This window comes from Vipera ursinii (genome assembly GCF_947247035.1).
Source record: "Vipera ursinii genome assembly, chromosome: Z".
Lineage (NCBI taxonomy): Eukaryota > Metazoa > Chordata > Lepidosauria > Squamata > Viperidae > Vipera > Vipera ursinii.
The window spans coordinates 50,177,909-50,197,308 of NC_139517.1; the positions used below are offsets into that span (position 1 = coordinate 50,177,909).

Genomic DNA, 19,400 nt, shown 5'->3' on the forward strand with positions numbered 1-19,400 from the left:
AAAAGGTGTTGAGAGTTTGGGGGAAAATTTCAGAGAAGAGCACTTAGATGATCAAAGGCCTGGAGACTAAAATATATGAAGAATGGCTGCAGGACTTGGGTTTGGCTAGTTTAAAGAAAAGAAGAAATAGGGGAGGCATGATAGTGGTATTCCAGTATCTGAGGGGCTGCCACAAGGAAGAGGAGTTATGTTGTTCACCAAAACACCCGAGGGAAGGACAAGAAACAATGGTTGGAAACTGATAGAAGACAGAAACAACCTGGAATTAAGGAGAAACTTCCTGACAGTGAGAACAATTAACGAGTGGAACAGCTTGCCTCCAGAAATCATGGGTGCTCCATCACTGGAGATTTTTAAGAAGAGGCTAGACAATCACTTGTCTGAGATGGTATAGGTTCTCCTACTTGATCAGGGGACTGGACTAGAAGACCTCCAAGATCCCTTCCAGCTCTATTCTATTCTATTCTATTCTATTCTATTCTATTCTATTCTATTCTATTCTATTCTATTCTATTCTATTCTATTCTATTCTATTCTATTGGGTTGAACTGCTGGCAGTTGGCAGAATTAGCCCTTAATACTGCACTCTGGCCACTGCACCATCACGGATCTTTTAGTGCAAAATTCACTTAACAGCTGCTTAGCAATGGAAATTTTTGGCTCAATTGAGGTTATAAGTCAAGGACTACCTATAAGTCCTACTAAATTGTTTTATGTTAGGTAATTAAATTAAGGATTGCAACCTAACAAGAAATGCCTATTTTTTCTTCAACGTGAACATTGTCAGTTAGGTTCTTAATTGCTAGTTGAATATTTGGGTGGTTGTTCAAGAAGAGATAAGCTGTTTTGAGAGGGAAATATATCAGTGATGTTATGGCTCCTGTGATCTTAATATCCTGGGCCACAGCCAGCAGTTCAAATTCAGGAATACAGACAATTGGTGAGAACAGCAATTGGTATTCAGCAAATAATGGCCAAAAATATACACATCAGAAAGGAGAACCAAAGCTCCCATCACCATCTTCCTCACGAAAGTGAATTGTTTTACATTTTGCTTGAATGTGACTTTTTGCTGGAAAGGATAGCAGGCACTTAGAGAATTCTGGGATTTCCAATTCCCAATCTTTACTTTTTAAAGTTATCACAAAGATGGTTTCTGGCAAGTGGTTTACTGAAAATAATGTTTTTTATTGAGAATAGAAAGATTAGATAATAAAAGTTTGAGTTTTTAAATGGGAAGCACCTCCCATAGGAAGTTCCTTATTTGTAGAGCATAACACATAATTAGTAGATTAGGTACATCCAATGACATGGAAATGAGGGATGTCTCTAGAACAGTGAGCAGCTGGAAGTATGTAGACAGCCGTATCATTGTTTTATGTATTATTGCATCTGGCTGCTGCGGGCTGACTTTAAACAAAGAATGGCAACAAGTGATCATGAAAGAAAATATTATTAGAAGGTGCTAGCCATTAGAACTAAGTGTGCTGGCATATTTAGAAAAACTAGAAATCTTTCTAGAAAAGGTCAAGACTATAGATTCCTGGCTGGTTTGATTGATTTCATCCATGGCTATGTGGGAATTTTTATTGTGCTTATCAAAATCCTAAAGACTCATAATTTTCTCCATGCTGACATCTTTCTTTTACTTTAATTTGCTCTGTTTCACCCACATTTTGCATTTCCACACATTGCTGGGTATTTTATTACTATTGCAATGAAGACTTTTCCATTAGCAGTCTACCCTGTCTGTCAAACCAGACAGAGTAAGAACTGTGTATTTCAGCAGCATTCTCCTTGTGGTCCTGATTTTGTCCAGACTGGTTTAGGAACTCCTATAGGCTACCTCAGCTACCATCATGGGCCTCGGGGCCTTCAGAGGTAAGTAATATGAGCTTGATTTGAATTGGGGGAAGGTCTTCTGAAGAATACTGGTAACAGTAAGACTGCAAAGTTGGATAACACTGAAAGATGTGCTCACTCATCTTTTTTTTCTTTTGTATGTTTCTTGCATTAACCAATTCTGTCTTTATTAGTATGTAAGGAGAAAAAGTGCATGTCAAACTTTTTCTGTTTAGGAAGAATATAATTGTGCATTTTAAGTGTTCCCCTACTGAATTATTTTTTAAAGCACAGGTGTATTGCTGGAAATTGTGGTGAGAGGATTTACTTGTATTTTTATTGTGGTGTAAATATCTCTATTTGGATTTATTCTGATGATCATTATTGAAATTATATTTACTGAGTATATTATATTTTGATCAGTAATGCAACAGAAGATAATTTGCAATATCCTAGGTTTTTTTAAAATATAATATCTCCATTTGTACAAAAGGATTTACAGCTTAAAAAATAATATAGAGCTTGCTACAGTATCAGTAGTGCTTAGTGACTATCAGAAAAAGAAAAAGAAGGGAAGAGAATATAAGAAGGATGCTTGGATATACACAGACACAAACACAGACAGAGATATACTGTACATGCACACAGATATATATATATATATATATATATATATATATATATATATATATATATATATATATATATATATATATATATATATATATATATATATATATATATGTTTTCGTAGATTCTCGCGGGTGTCTGTATGTGTAGATCTAGAGTCTCGGGTTTCTTCCCGCGTTCCTTTCATCTTCAGAAAGTTGTGGCGACGTTTCGACGAAATCCCATCCGTCATCATCAGGCCGGAGTGAACACTCCAGCCTGATGATGACAGATGGGATTTCGTCGAAACGTCGCCACAACTTTCTGAAGATGAAAGGAACGCGGGAAGAAACCCGAGACTCTAGATCTATCTATCTATCTATCTATCTATCTATCTATCTATCTATCTATCTATCTATCTATCTATATATATATATATATATATATATATATATATATGTTGTTGTTGTTAGCTGCGAAGTCGTGTCCGACCCATCGCGACCCTATGGACAACATTCCTCCAGGCCTTCCTGTCCTCTACCATCTTTTGGAGTCCATTTAAGCTCACGCCTACTGCTTCAGTGACTCCATCCAGCCACCTCATTCTCTGTCATCCCCTTCTTCTATTGCCCTCGATCTTTCCCAGCATTAGGCTCTTCTCCAGTGAGTCCTTCCTTCTCATTAGGTGGCCAAAGTATTTGAGTTTTAGCTTCAGGATCTGGCCTTCTAAAGAGCAGTCAGGATTGATCTCCTCTAGGACTGACCGGTTTGATCGCCTTGCAGTCCAAGGGACTCGCAGGAGTCTTCTCCAGCACCATAGTTCAAAGGCCTCAATTCTTTGGCGCTCAGCCTTTCTTATGGTCCAACTTTCACTGCCATACATTGCAACTGGGAAGACCATAGCCTTGACTATACACACTTTTGTTGACAAGGTGATGTCTCTGCTTTTTAGTGTGCTGTCTAGATTTGCCATGGCTTTCCTTCCGAGGAGCAAGCGTCTTTTAATTTCTTGGCTACAGTCCCCATCTGCAGTGATCTTGGAGCCCAGGAAAATAAAATCTGTCACTACCTCCATTTCTTCCCCATCTATTTGCCAGGAATTGAGAGGGCCAGATGCCATGATCTTGGTTTTCTTAATGTTGAGTTTCAACCCAACTTTTGCACTCTCCTTCTTCACCCGCAACAAGAGGCTCTTTAGTTCTTCTTCACTTTCTGCCATTAGAGTGGTATCATCTGCATATCTTAGGTTGTTGATATTTCTTCCGGCAATCTTAATTCCAACTTTTGATTCATCTAGCCCTGCCTTTCTCATGATGTGCTCTGCATATAAGTTAAATAGGCAGGGCGACAGTATACAGCCTGGCCAGACTCCTTTCCCAATTTTGAACCAATCAGTGGTTCCGTGTCCAGTTCTCACTGTTGCTTCTTGACCCGCATATAGGTTTCTCAAGAGACAAATAAGATGGTCTGGTACTCCCATCTCTTTAAGAACTTGCCACAGTTTGTTATGATCCACACAATCAAAGGCTTTAGCATAGTCAATGAAGCAGAAGTAGATGTTTTTCTGGAACTCCCTAGCTTTCTCCATGATCCAGCGTATGTTGGCAATTTGATCTCTAGTTCCTCTGCCTCTTCGAAATCCTGCCTGTACTTCTGGTAGTTCTCGATCCACATACTGCTGAAGTCTAGCTTGTAGGATTTTAAGCATGACTTTACTAGCATGAGAAATGAGTGCAATGGTGCGATAGTTTGAACATTCTTTGGCACTGCCTTTCTTTGGAATTGGAATGTAAACTGATCTTTTCCAATCCTGTGGCCACTGTTGAGTTTTCCAAATTTGCTGGCAAATTGAGTGTAGCACTTTTACTGCATCGTCTTTTAAGATTTTGAATAGCTCAGCTGGAATATTGTCACCTCCACTAGCTTTGTTGTTGCTCAGCTTTTCTAAGGCCCACTTCACTTCACATTCTAGGATGTCTGGCTCGAGGTCAGTGACCACCTCATTGTGATTATCTGGGATGTTAAGCTCATTCTTGTATACTTCTTCTGTGTAATTTTGCCACCACTTCTTAATCTCTTCTGCCTCTGTTAGGTCCCTGCCATTTTGGTCCTTTATCATGCCCATTTTTGCATTAAACGTTCCCTTCATCTCTCCAATTTTCTTGAAAAGATCTCTGGTCCTCCCTATTCTATTGTTTTCTTCTATTTCTTTGCACTGTTCATTTAAGAAGGCATTCTTATCTCTTCTAGCTATTCTCTGGAATTCTGCATTCAATTGGGCATATCTATGTTTTTCTCCCTTGCCTTTCGCTTCCCTCCTTTCCTCAGCTATTTGCAAAGCTTCCTCAGACAGCCATTTTGCTTTCTTGCATTTCTTTTTCTTTGGGATGGTTTTGGTTGCTACCTGTTGTACAATGTCGCGAACCTCTGTCCATAGTTCTTCAGGCACTCTGTCTATCAGATCTAATTCCTTAAATCTATTTGTCACCTCTACTGTATATTCAACAGGGATATGATTTAATTCATACCTGAGTGGCCTAGTGCTTTTCCCTACTTTCTTCAGTTTAAGCCTAAACTTTGCAAGGAGAAGCTCATGGTCTGAGCCACAGTCAGCTCCTGGTCTTGTTTTTACTGACTGTATAGAGCTTCACCATCTTTGGCTGCAGAGCATATAGTCAATCTGATTTCTGTGTTGACCGCCTGGTGATGTCCATGTGTAGAGCCGTCTCTTGGGTTGTTGGAAAAGAGTGTTTGCTATGACCATCATATTCTCTTGACAAAATTCTATCAGCCTGTGCCCTGCTTCATTTTGTACTCCAAGGCCAAACTTGCCTGTTATTCCAGTTATCTTTTGGCTTCCTACTTTAGCATTCCAATCCCCCATGATGATAAGGACATCATTTTTTGGTGTTAGTTCTATAAGGTGCTGTAGGGCTTCATAGAACCGGTCAATTTCATCCTCTTCAGCTCCGGTGGTTGGGGCATAGACTTGGACTACTGTGATTTTGAATGGTTTGCCTTGGATTCGAACTGAGATCATTCTGTCATTTTGAGGATTGTATCCCAGTATTGCTTTTCCTACTCTTTTTTTGACTATGAAGGCTACTCCATTTCTTCTGAGGGATTCTTGCCCGCAGTAGTATACCTGATGGTCATCTGAATTAAATTCACCCATTCCTGTCCATTTTAGTTCGCTGATACCTAAGATGTCGATGTTCAGTCTTGTCATCTCTTGTTTGACCACGTCCAGCTTTCCTTGATTCATGGATCTTACATTCCAGGTTCCTATGGAGAAAAAAATCTTTACAGCATCGGACTTTCCTTTCACCACCAGACACATTCACAGCTGAGCGTCCTTTTGGCTTTGGCCCAGTTGCTTCATTCTTTCTGGCGCTACTAGTACTAGCCCTCTGCTCTTCCCCAGTAGCATATTGGACGCCTTCCGACCTGAGGGGCTCATCTTCCAGCGTCATATCGTTTTGCCTTTTGGTACTGTCCATAGGGTTTTCATGGCAAAGATACTGGAGTGGGTTGCCATTTCCTTCTCCAGTGGATCACGTTTTTTCAGAACTCTCGGCTATGACCTGTCCATCTTGGGTGGCCCTGCACGGCATAGCTCATAGCTTCATTGAATTACGCAAGCCCCTTTGCCACGACAAGGCAGTAATCCATGAAGGGGATATATATATATATATATATATATATATATATATATATATATATATATATATATGTGTGTGTGTGTGTGTGTGTGTGTGTGTGTGTGTGTGTGTGTGTGTGTGTGTGTGTGTGTAAATTACTAACAAAGAATTTAGGGAGGCTGATATGCATTTCGGACTCATTAGTCTTCATCAGTCAGTCATACCCTTCTGAGATTACATACCGGTATTCTTAAGGACTTTTTACAAACAAAATAATGTTAAGTTCAAATAATATCTATGAAACAAGTGTTCAATACTATACAATCAAATACAGAAACAATGAGGCAAGAAATTACAGAATGGGATAACTCACCATGGTCACCTGGCTGCTGCAACCTGGCCATAGCCAATTAATCACTGTTATCTTGCCGTGAGACATCTTACCTTGAGCAGCTCACTGCAGGGACAACTTGCCAGGAGCCTGGGCCTTCCACTTTTGTTTCCAAAACTGGCCTGGCTTAAGGGAGATGAAAGCTCCTGCCAGTTCTGAAGTTTTTCTTCAAAGACTTCATCCCCTCTCTTTCTAACCCCCCCCCACTAAGAGGGAGTCATTGTTCTGCACACAAACACTCACTCACACTCACACACACACACCATTCCAAGCTTGGGGACGTTTATCTGTTATCAGAGTTGGGAAGCTGCCAATTGTGCCCAGGCTTGGGAAGAAGGACCTCTTCTTCGACATGCAGAGCTGGACCCTGACAGATCTCAGGCTGAGAGAGGGGAAAATAGGGACAATGACTGGGTGACTCAATTTGGAACAATGACTCCCATTGGAGTGCGGAGAAATGCTGAAAAGTGAGACGAGGACACCTCTGGAGAAGATGTACAGGAGGGCTATGTGGGAGTCATTATTGCAGGCTGGACCTTTCATTGGGAAGAACCCTTGCAGGGATGGGCATTAGGAGCAAGTTGCCCTGTCATCATTCCTGCTTGCCCCTTTCCCTACCCAGGAATCAAGCACGAGCATGGAACAATGACTCCCACTTATCCTGCCTTTCATAGGGGGGCACTGGAAAGCAAGGTGAGGAAGCATTTTGAGAAAGAATGCGGCCCGGCAAGAACCTTCACCTCCCTTAAGCTGGGCTGCCTTTGGAAACCTGAATGGAGAGCCCAGGTTCTCAGCGAGTTGTCCCCTCAGCATGTTGGCTGGAGTAAGGTATCCCATTACCAGGTGGTAGTGAGTTGTCATCAGTGCTTTTTTCGTAAAAGAAAAAGGTGTCGGAACTCACACATCATACAACCTGCCTTGCCTACCCTACAAGGTTCCATCCAAAAACGGTGCCAGAACTCCATTCTGAGCATTCTGTGACAAAAAAAAAGCCCTGGTTGTCATAGACCCAGGAAATTTATATTCTTGTTCTCTAAATTCTTTAACAATTAGTAAGTTGTGAGTGTTCTAGTCTAGTGGATATAGTATTTAGTACCTGCTAAAGTAAGAACAGGATTGAGTCGGAAGCAGGGGCTAATATTTCAATTAGCAGCATGATACTCCTCAATAAGAATCCTCCCACTCCAAGTGACATGAACTAGATCTAATAGGCTAGATAAGATATCAGGGAAAAGGTTAAAGATCTGCATGGATGAAGCTCCTGCTTGTGAGAAAAAAAAGGAAAAAAAGAAAATTCAGCCTTAGTTTCTCTGAGATCATTGATGTTTAGCAGCTTTTGAATCGCAAACACAAATAAAGCTTTCAATATGACATTGAATAATCAAGCTGTATGACTGTTATGTAATAGAGCATGAAGGAATAAGGCTGCTGTCACAGTTGATCAGGATAATAACCTGGACCAATGATGCTGAACTTATGACATGTCTGTCAAAGGTGATAACCCACAACATTCACCAATACTATTTTCAAAAGCACACCCCATTCTCAATTATTTTAAGAGGCTGCTGGAGAATGGGGTGTGCTCTCCAAACTGTTCAAAAATCACACGAAATGGGGCATGCTTCTATGTGGATTTCAGAAGCAACAGAGGCCATCGAAGAGCATTATTTGAATGTATTTCAAGAATGAATGCCTTGTATGTCCTAGTCTCATTCTGTCTAAAAGTATGGTGCCTGAAGGATACTGCTTGAAAGATATGGTGGCAAATTCTGTGGAGCAGTGGGCCATGGAAGCAATTGTGCTTTAAACAACAGCACAAAGTGGCCTTTTTGAGTGGCAGCAGTAGTGCTAGGTCTGAAGTTGAAGTTAGATCTTAAATCAGGCCCAGCTTCAACACTGCTGCTGAGTGCCATTGTTCAGGGTGGCCTAGATGAATATATATGTGGGATAGAAATAGAGAATTGTTTCTGTTTTGTTGTGGGATGTGTGTGTGACAATCAAGTTACCGTAGGTGTTTTCCAAATTTTTGACTTGCTGAGCCAGAAAGGTTCACCATTCAATAGATAAGCCAACAGGTAATCTACAGCACAGTGTTCAATCTGACTGCCTCAAATTAAAAACCTATCTCCAATCACATATCTCCAAAGATAAGGAGTCTTTGGGTTACAGCATGCCATAGGCTTATGTCTGTGCAGATCAATATAAGAGAGATGTTTATCATCTCTGAGAAGAATCATTGCCTGTACTAGGCATCATTAAAGAGATGGTAATTTTAAGGTTAAATAATAACATCACAAAGGAAGATTGAACTATTATATCCTTGGAGCAGAATCCATCAGGAGTCCTCCTCTAGAAGCATCACTAAAAGAAGTTTTGTAGCTACTTACTGCAAAGAGAAACGCAGGGCAAAAACTTATTGCCCTTTTGATTTTACACCCAAACATCTTTGCTTAATAATTGTAACTCACTTGTGTGACCATTTCTGTGAGAGAAAGTCATACAAACCTCTTGAGATCTGCCACTTTTTAGACAGAAATGTGGGCTTTTGACGATTTCTTAAAGGGGGAAATGTACATGCAGATCTTGAGACACAAAGATGATGCAGAGGAAAAACTGTAAACTGGAAGGTGTCGGTCTCAATTTTTCAAAAGCACAAAGGTTTGAGGGAGGGAAGAAGCAGTTTAGGGTTTTTTTTTTCCTGTTAAACATTAGTTCCTAAAGTTTTGTTCTTGAAGATTGGCTAGGTGACTGAATTTCTCTAAATAATTATTGCTTCTAACCAGTGAAGATAACAAGAAGCACAAAGAACACACCCTGCAGAGATTTTTGTTTGGCTTGTTGTCTTCCTTGTTTGCTGTTCAGGTATCAGAAAAACAAGGAGCAAATCCACTTTTCTCCACATTTTTAAAGAGCTTCCTGACATTTTAAAAACTACTTTGCTGTAAGTAAAATATAGGAAAGTACTCTCCTTTCAAATAAATCTTGAAACTACAAATATTGCAGCACAGGGATAGAAAATCTAGGCAGAAGGACTTTAAAAAATCGACTGTTTGGGAGAGAAAAATCATAGCTTCCCAATTATAAAATAAGGCAGTATTTTTACCCTGCATATGGGTGTAGCTGATAAAGCTGTGTAACTTGAACCAATTTGGCCCTTAGTGGGTGGGTAAAAAAAATGACTAAATTACAGCAGCTAAGTGTTGCATAACAGGAAACGTAGCTAACAGAAACTAGTCAAATACAGCAGGCCCCCACACCCTTCCCTTGCTCATCTCATGAAGTTGTTTAAAACCAGACAATGTGATGCAATATGAAGATGTGCATTGACTTGTTGTTTTTTTCTTAAACAAACCTCTAGACTAGTGTTTTGCAATGTTAGGAATTTTAAGATGTGCAGAGTACAATTCACAACATTTCCAATCAATGTGAAACTGAAGAATTCTGAGAGTTGAGGTCCTTACAGCTTAAAAATTGCTAAGATTTAGAAATACTGCTCTAAATGTGTTTTCGGTGGAGGGCATTTAGTATATGAACTCAGACATCCACAGGTGTTCCCACAGGATACTTTGGGAAGCACTATAACTTTTTTGAGATAGTACTAGCCCAGGAATATAGGAAGGTGAGAGCATTCTTTCATTCGTTAAATTAAAACACTCTCCTACCATATTTCTCAGGTGCAATAGAAATACAACATTTTCAAACAACAATTTGTTAGTTTGAACATTATTTTAAATAAATTTGAACCTCTTGTTGGAGAGAATCAGGTTTGGTTTGGAAGATGACACCTTGTTTTCTATAACAAACTTTTCTCATTCTAATGATAAGAGAAAGATTAGAGTTTAGATTTACAGAGGAATTAGGTTATAATTCAGCCGATCCGAATCCGACCGATTGCAGTTAAGAACCTTTATAAGGTCTTATCTTGCGGCGATAAGGACGGCGAAGTCTAACTACTTTGCCGCCCTTATCGCATCCGCAGATAATCGCCCGGCCGCCCTGTTTAGGGTGACTCGCTCCCTCCTTAACCAGGAGGTGAGAGAGGATCCCTTGCAGGGACGAGCCGAGGAGTTTAGTCATCATCTGGCGGACAAAATCGCTCGGATCCGGACCGGTCTGGACTCTGACTGGGCAGAGTCTGACGTGGAGGAATCAGGCGGTCTTGAGCACGTTATCTGGACTGAGTTCGACCCTGTTTCCCCTGATGATGTGGACAGGATCATGGGGAGACTAAGCACCACCACCTGTTTGTTGGATCCGTGCCCCTCCTGGCTAGCTTATGCAGCTCGGGAGGGAATACGAGGCTGGTTCCATGCAGTAATAACTGCTTCTTTGAAGGAGGGTGTCTTCCCTGCCGCCTTGAAGGAGGCGGTGGTGAGGCCCCTTCTCAAGAAGCCTGCTTTGGACCCGGCTGTTTTAAACAACTATCGTCCAGTCTCCAACCTTCGCTTTCTGGCGAAGGTTGTTGAGAGTGTGGTGGCACATCAGCTCCCTCTGTTCCTGAAACTGATTATCTGGACCCGTACCAATCGGGCTTCAGGCCCGGACACAGCACGGAGACGGCATTGGTTGCACTGGTGAATGATCTCTGGAGGGCTAGGGACAGGGGTTGCTCCTCTGTCCTGGTCCTATTAGATCTCTCAGCGGCTTTCGATACCATCGACCATGGTATCCTGCTGCGGCGTCTCAGGGGGTTGGGAGTGGGAGGCACCGTTCTACGGTGGTTCTCCTCCTACCTCCAGGGCCGCTCGCAGTCGGTGTTGACAGGAGGGCAGAGATCCGCCCCGAGGTCTCTCATTTGTGGAGTTCCTCAAGGGTCGGTCCTCTCGCCTCTCCTGTTCAACATCTATATGAAGCCGCTGGGCGAGATCATTCGTGGTTTCGGGGTGGGGTATCACCAGTACGCTGATGATACCCAACTTTTTCTTTCCACCCCGAACCAACCCAGCGATGCCCTCTCCGTGATGTCCCGGTGCCTGGAGGCGGTTCAGGTCTGGATGGGGAGAAACAGGCTTCGTCTCAATCCCGCCAAGACTGAGTGGCTGTGCATATCGGCATCTCGGGTTAACCAACTTATTCTACCTCTAACGATGGGGGGTGAGGTGTTACCCCCCGTTGATAGGGCTCGCAACCTGGGCGTCCTCCTGGACTCACGGCTCAATTTTGAAGACCACATAGGAGCCGTGACCAGGGGGGCTTTTGCACAGGTTCGCCTGGTGCGCCAGTTGCGTCCCTATCTGGACCGAGACGCCCTACGCACAGTTACTCATGCGCTTGTTACCTCCCGTTTGGACTACTGTAACGCTCTCTACATGGGGCTGCCCTTGAAGACCACTCGGAGGCTTCAACTGGTGCAGAATGCGGCCGCGCGAGTTGTAATGGGGGTCTCCCGATACTCCCATGTAACACCTCTACTCCGCGAGCTGCATTGGCTTCCGGTTGCCCTCCGGGTGAAATTCAAGGTGCTGGTTATTACCTATAAAGCCCTACATGGCCTGGGTCCGTGCTATTTGAGGGAACACCTGCTGCCGGCATCAAACGCCCTTCGCCCAGTGCGCTCCCACTGCCGGTGGAGCTGAGGACTGCCCCCGACCTCCGATCATTCTGCTGGGGCCTGAAGACCTGGCTGTTTGAGCTCTCAGGCCCAGGCTGAGGAGAAATTTTTAATTGGGGTTTTAAGTATACAGGGTCAATTTAATATTTTTTAATTTGGTTTTTTAACTTTTGTATGGTGGATTTTTTAATTCCCTGTAAACCGCCCTGAGTCCTCAGGGAATAGGGCAGTATATAAATGTAAATAAATAAATAAATAAATAAATAAATAAATAAATAAATAAATAAATAAATAATGCCGTATATACTTGAGTATAAGCCGAATTTTTCAGCCCACTTTTTGGGCTGAAAAACTCCACTTCGGCTTATACTCCAGTCAACAAAAAAAAAAGAACTTCTACCCCCGTTTGGAGAGCTGCTGCTTTCATCAAACATGGACGAAGGCAGCAGCTCTCCAAACGGGCTGCGGCGGTTTGGAGAGCTGCGCGCGCAGCTCCGCCGCCACCTCTGCAAGCCTCCGCTAAGAGAATGGGGCGGTGGAAGCTTGTCACCCATTTTCTCGGCGAAGACTTGTTTCGGGGGATCCAGCCTCTGTCACCCCCTTCTCTCAGCTGGGCAGCTGAGAGAAAGGGGCGGCAGAAGCTGCATCCCCCGAAAGAAGTCTTCATTGCTGAGAGAATGGGCGGCAAGCTTCCCCACCCCACACTTCGCGGAGTGCCCCAACGCCTTCTTCTCTCGTCTCATGGAGACTTGTTTCGGAGGATCCAGCCTCTGTCACCCCTTCTCTTAGCTGGGCAGCTGAGAGAAAGGGGCGGCAGAAGCTGCATCCCCCGAAAGAAGTCTTCGTTGCTGAGAGAATGGGCGGCAAGCTTCCCCACCCCACACTTCGTGGAGCGCTCCAACGCCTTGTTCTCTCGTCTCACGGAGGCTTGTTTCGGAGGATCCAGCCTCTGTCACCCCTTCTCTTAGCTGGGCAGCTGAGAGAAAGGGGCGGCAGAAGCTGCATCCCCCGAAAGAAGTCTTCGTCGCTGAGACAATGGGCGGCAAGCTTCCCCACCCCACACTTCGCGGAGCGCTCCAACGCCTTGTTCTCTCGTCTCACGGAGACTTGTTTCGGAGGATCCAGCCTCTGTCACCCCTTCTCTTAGCTGGGCAGCTGAGAGAAAGGGGCGGCAGAAGCTGCATCCCCCGAAAGAAGTCTTCGTCGCTGAGAGAATGGGCGGCAAGCTTCCCCACCCCACACTTCGCGGAGCGCTCCAACGCCTTGTTCTCTCGTCTCACGGAGACTTGTTTCGGAGGATCCAGCCTCTGTCACCCCTTCTCTTAGCTGGGCAGCTGAGAGAAAGGGGCGGCAGAAGCTGCATCCCCCGAAAGAAGTCTTCGTCGCTGAGACAATGGGTGGCAAGCTTCCCCACCCCACACTTCGCGGAGCGCTCCAACGCCTTGTTCTCTCGTCTCATGGAGACTGGTTTCGGAGGATCCAGCCTCTGTCACCCCTTCTCTTAGCTGGGCAGCTGAGAGAAAGGGGCGGCAGAAGCTGCATCCCCCGAAAGAAGTCTTCGTCGCTGAGAGAATAGGCGGCAAGCTTCCCCACCCCACACTTCGCGGAGCGCTCCAACGCCTTGTTCTCTCGTCTCACGGAGACTTGTTTTGGAGGATCCAGCCTCTGTCACCCCTTCTCTTAGCTGGGCAGCTGAGAGAAAGGGGCGGCAGAAGCTGCATCCCCCGAAAGAAGTCTTCGTCGCTGAGAGAATGGGCGGCAAGCTTCCCCACCCCACACTTCGCGGAGCGCTCCAATGCCTTGTTCTCTCGTCTCATGGAGACTTGTTTCGGAGGATCCAGCCTCTGTCACCCCTTCTCTTAGCTGGGCAGCTGAGAGAAAGGGGCGGCAGAAGCTGCATCCCCCGAAAGAAGTCTTCGTCGCTGAGACAATGGGCGGCAAGCTTCCCCACCCCACACTTCACGGAGCGCTCCAACGCCTTGTTCTCTTGTCTCACGGAGACTTGTTTCGGAGGATCCAGCCCCTGTCACCCCTTCTCTTAGCTGGGCAGCTGAGAGAAAGGGGCGGCAGAAGCTGCATCCCCCGAAAGAAGTCTTCGCCGAGAAAATGGGCGCTGAGATTTTCTCGGCGAAGACTCACCTTCTCCCGTTCACCTTCAGCAGCTCCGCCAGGCCCGTCCAGTGCCCTGCTAGCAGAGCTTGACAAATGCAAAAGCTGCTTTGGTTAAACACTGGAAGGTTTAGTGATTAACCCACCCCACCCCACCCGGTCTTCTTGCTGTTTCTCCCCATCCTCACTCCTACCCACAGGGGCTCTCTGCCTCTTCTACTACTTCTTTTTCTTTCTTTCTTTTTTGCTGAGGTGTGCGTCTCTCTCTCTCTCTCTCTCTCTCTCTCTCTCTCTCTCTCTCTCTCTCTCTCTCTCTCTCTCTCTGTGTGTGTGTGTGTGTGGTGTGTTATCTCGAACCAGATGGGATGGCAAAGTCAAATGCAAATGGGGATCTTGCAGATCTTGCCCTGCCTTTCCAACCACGGTTACCTTCTGTTCTTGATGAGCTCACGAGTGCTCAAGGACAAAATAGGGCAGGGCAGAGCCGGCAGTTAAAAATAGGATGCAGATAAAAGGAAAGGTAAGGAGGGGTTCAGGTTGAGAGGAGAGGCTGCGTAGCCTTAGTGTAACTCCTGTTTGGGCTGACTGGGTTGCCTCCGATGGGCTCTGACAGTGGAACAGAATGGAATAGAAAATATGGAATGGATTGGAACAGAACGTAGAACAGAACAGAACAGAACAGAATAGAATAGAATAGAATAGAATAGAATAGAATAGAAATATAGAAAGTGAATAGAATAGAATAGAATAGAATAGAATAGAATAGAATAGAATAGAATAGAATAGAATAGAATAGAATAGAATAGAATAGAATAGAATAGAATAGAATAGAATAGAAATATAGAAAGTGAATGGAATAGAATAGAATAGAATAGAAATATAGAAAGTGAATAGAATAGAATAGAATAGAATAGAATAGAATAGAATAGAATAGAATAGAAATATAGAAAGTGAATAGAATAGAATAGAATAGAATAGAATAGAATAGAATAGAAAGTGAATGGAATAGAATAGAATAGAATAGAAATATAGAAAGTGAATAGAATAGAATAGAATAGAATAGAATAGAATAGAATAGAATAGAATAGAATAGAATAGAATAGAAAGTGAATGGAATAGAATAGAATAGAATAGAAATATAGAAAGTGAATAGAATAGAATAGAATAGAATAGAAATATAGAAAGTGAATAGAATAGAATAGAATAGAATAGAATAGAATAGAATAGAAATATAGAAAGTGAATGGAATAGAATAGAATAGAAATATAGAAAGTGAATAGAATAGAATAGAATAGAATAGAATAGAATAGAGAATGGTAATAAGAATAGAATAGAATAGAATAGAATAGAATAGAATAGAATAGAATAGAATAGAATAGAATAGAATAGAAATATAGAAAGTGAATGGAATAGAATAGAATAGAAATATAGAAAGTGAATAGAATAGAATAGAATAGAATAGAATAGAATAGAATAGAATAGAATAGAATAGAATAGAATAGAATAGAATAGAGAATGGTAATAAGAATAGAATAGAATAGAATAGAATAGAATAGAATAGAATAGAATAGAATAGAATAGAATAGAATAGAATAGAGAATGGTAATAAGAATAGAATAGAATAGAATAGAATAGAATAGAATAGAATAGAATAGAGAATGGTAATAAGAATAGAATAGAATAGAATAGAATAGAATAGAAATATAGAAAGTGAATAGAATAGAATAGAATAGAATAGAATAGAATAGAATAGAATAGAATAGAGAATGGTAATAAGAATAGAATAGAATAGAAATATAGAAAGTGAATAGAATAGAATAGAATAGAAATATAGAAAGTGAATGGAATAGAATAGAATAGAATAGAATAGAATAGAATAGAATAGAATAGAATAGAATAGAATAGAATAGAATAGAATAGAATAGAGCTGGAAGGGACCTTGGAGGTCTTCTAGTCCAGCCCCTTGCTCAAGCAGGAGGACCTATACCAGTGGTGGTGAACCTATGGCACGCCTGCCAGAGGTGGCACTCAGAGCCCTCTCTGTTGGCACGTGCGCCACCACCGCTGCCAGCAGCAGGTCCTTGTTGGTTGGTGGACTGGAAGAAAAGGGAGGGGGAAGCATTTTACATGCGTGCATGCGCGCACGGGGCCACGAGCAGGCACATGCTGCAAAGGGGGCGGGGCTAGTGCCTGCGTGATACTCACTAGCCCAGCCCCGTTCTCACGTGATGCGGTGCCTTGTATCTGCACCCTGCGGCACGGCGGTTGGCGTTTTTGTGCCTTGCGGTACGGTGGCCCATTTTTTGCTCCCCCTTTTTTTTCGTGCCAGAGACGGCACTCAGAGGCGCCTCCCTGTCCCCTCCCCCGAGGGCACCAGAATGCCGATGCTGCCTTGGCACTTTGTGATAAACAAGTGGGTTTTGGCTTGCGGTTTGGGCACTCGGTCTCTAAAAGTTTCGCCACCACTGACCGATACCATCTCAGACAGGTGAATGTCCAGTCTCTTCTTAAAAACCTCCAGTGATGGAGCACTCTTGATTTCTGGTGGCAAGCTGTTCCACTGGGCAGCTGAGAGAAAGGGGCAGCAGAAGCTGCATCCCCTGAAAGAAGTCTTCACCGAGAAAATGGGCGCCGAGACGCCTCATTCTCTCGCTCAGCGGAGACTTCTTTCGCGAGATCCAGCCTCTGCCGTGCTGCACCAAGAGAACAGCAAGCTGCCCCATTCTCTCGGCGGAGCACTCCACCGCCCCATTCTCTCGGCGGCTTGCCACCCCGTTCTCTCATCTCAGCAGGGGGATCCAGCCTCCAGCTGCTGCATTTCCCAGCCTCGGCTTATACTCGAGTCAATAACTTTTTCCAGTTTTTGGGGGTAAAATTGGGGGTCTCGGCTTATACTCGAGTCGGCTTATACTCAAGTATATACGGTATTCCAAAAAGCAAACAAATTTTAGTCATTTTAAAGATATAAAGTAGACAGGAAAATTTCATACTCAACTTAATTGTTTCTCTCACTGCACATGTCAAAGTTCAAATTTTCAATCCATAAAATAAGGGCAATATCAATTACTGCATTTATTAATATATTCAGAATTATGTAAAAAAAATCCTTGATTTCTATTCTAAACAATAATTTAAGAAGCATATTAAGAATTAAGAATCCTATTGAAATTCCTGGCAGAAAGTTGACTTTCCAAGCATACCTATAAAATGATAGCCCCTTGCCTAATTACTTTTAATTGGCAGATACATTTATTCATTATGGTAAATGTGTTCCTAATGTTATTAATGGCTTCATGATTGAATTGCTCACATAATCTAGTTTAGCTGATTTATTTATTTTATTTATATCCCATCCTTCTATTCAGTTTTAGCATTCAGGGGAGCTACCACTGAACCAAAAATATAAATTTAGCTTTTACAAACAATACAATTATAAATATTTAACTGAGGAAAAAAACATATGAAACCTGTTCTTTTTAACAAACAGAAGATAAGTTGAGAGGTATTTCAGCATTGTAAGAGAAGTTGGTCTTGAGATTGTCACATCAGCTCTTTGAGGTAGACCAGGTCAGGAATCAGATACCACAAAGGTAATTGGAACTTTATTATTACAGAGCATAATAACAAAATATTTGACAGTTTCTCTTTTCTCTCTTATCCCATGAGGAATCAAGGTAGAATCTTTTCCAGGGCAGAGATTTGTTTATTGTTTCTTTTATCTCCCAAGGCTTTGGCATTTTATTTATATATTTTTATTTGTTTTACTCTCACTGCTTCCTTCAACAAGGTCTTAAAGATCTGGCTGTACCCTCAAATCTTGAGTTAAGATCTTAAGACAGATTTCTTATATGATTTCTACATTGGGAGTTTTTTGAATTAGATTTTAATGTCTTTGTGCTTTATTGATGTGGCTATAATTCTTTTACTTTTCTTACTGTTGGTATTTTAAATTGTTGTAAGTCTTGCAGTCATATGCTGAGATAATCTTTTAAGCAAATTAATTAAAATAGTAATATATCTTATATTTTAGTCTTGAATCACAAATAAAATTTTAACTAAAAAGATTAATTAAAAATCTAACAGTGCAAATCTAACGCAGGCAAAGCGATTAGAGTACAAGGAGAAAAATGTCTGAAAATAAGAAATATTTTCCCTTAAAAAGAGGACAAAATTGCTTAACATTTACATCACAACCAGGAAAGATCAAATTAATAGCACTAAAGAAAGTATGCACATCTTTCTCTTTAAATTATAAGAATGGCATTGGGACAATGGAGTAGCTTTCTAGAGGGATTTATATATTTTTTGTACATCTAGTGCAGACAAACCTGAAAATAATTTTAATAGAAACATTTTTGGACAAAAATACATTATTCTTTTGGAGACGTGAATGAATCCTGATCCAATCTTGTAAGTTTTTAATGAGTTAGGACCTTGTGACTTTTGAATTGCTCAGGGAGTGAAATCCTCCATTTTAGGGTGTACTGAAAGCTGGGCAATAGCAAAACAAATGTTACCAGTATCATCATTCAAAATATCGAGATTGTTCACTAACATTTCTGATATTGAGTTCTAGAGTAAAATACTAAAGAGGAACGTTCATTTTCATCTTGCTAGTTAGCCACCCACATACAATTCCTTTCTGTCCCATTTCTTCTCCCCATTCTATCCATCCTCATAGCATCGTGATATCTATTTGGAGCCACTCAAGGTTTCTTCTGTTGGGCTTCTTTTAGCAATCTGGTTCTCTTCCTTTCCTACCCTGCATCTTTTGCCATTCTCCAAATCTTGGTTTTCCTCCAATCTCTTTGTGCCTCTCCTATCTAAGGATGGGTGGTTTATAAATAAGATTGTTTCTTTTTCACAATTTACCACATTTTTATTAGTTTATAATATAAAATACAAAAGCAAATAGTAAGATAAGATAATCTTTATTGTCGTTTTTTTACTGTGGGTACACTGGCACACATTAAAAATGAAATTCTGTTGCCTGCTCTCAAACGTGTACATATACATAGCAGACATAAAACATGCTACATACAAAATATGTATAAAACTACACCCTTACATATAAATACATATAAATATTAAGCACTGTCCATCCTGAATACATAGCGGAAAGAGGAAGCATACATAGTAGAAGAGAAAAGAGGGAAAGGGGCAAGAGAAGTAGAAATGAAGGGAGAAAAGGGAAAAAAGGCATTGTCTTCCCCAGCTAAAACATTAACCTCTTGTGAAGATAAAACATTGATGAAAA

At 42.0% G+C, this 19,400-nt stretch overlaps 1 protein-coding gene across 1 annotated transcript in view; it reads left to right on the plus strand.

Annotated features, from left to right (window-relative positions):
- Positions 1-1,859: 1,859 nt before the first annotated feature.
- Positions 1,860-19,400, plus strand: part of LOC310649276 (transmembrane protease serine 11C-like) — a gene marked incomplete at both ends in the record, with an annotated part of 66,200 nt that continues 48,659 nt past the window's right edge. The window contains one exon of the mRNA XM_083377577.1: positions 1,860-1,881. Coding sequence (XP_083233703.1) covers positions 1,860-1,881 — 22 coding nt within the window. The remainder of the gene's footprint in view (positions 1,882-19,400) is intronic.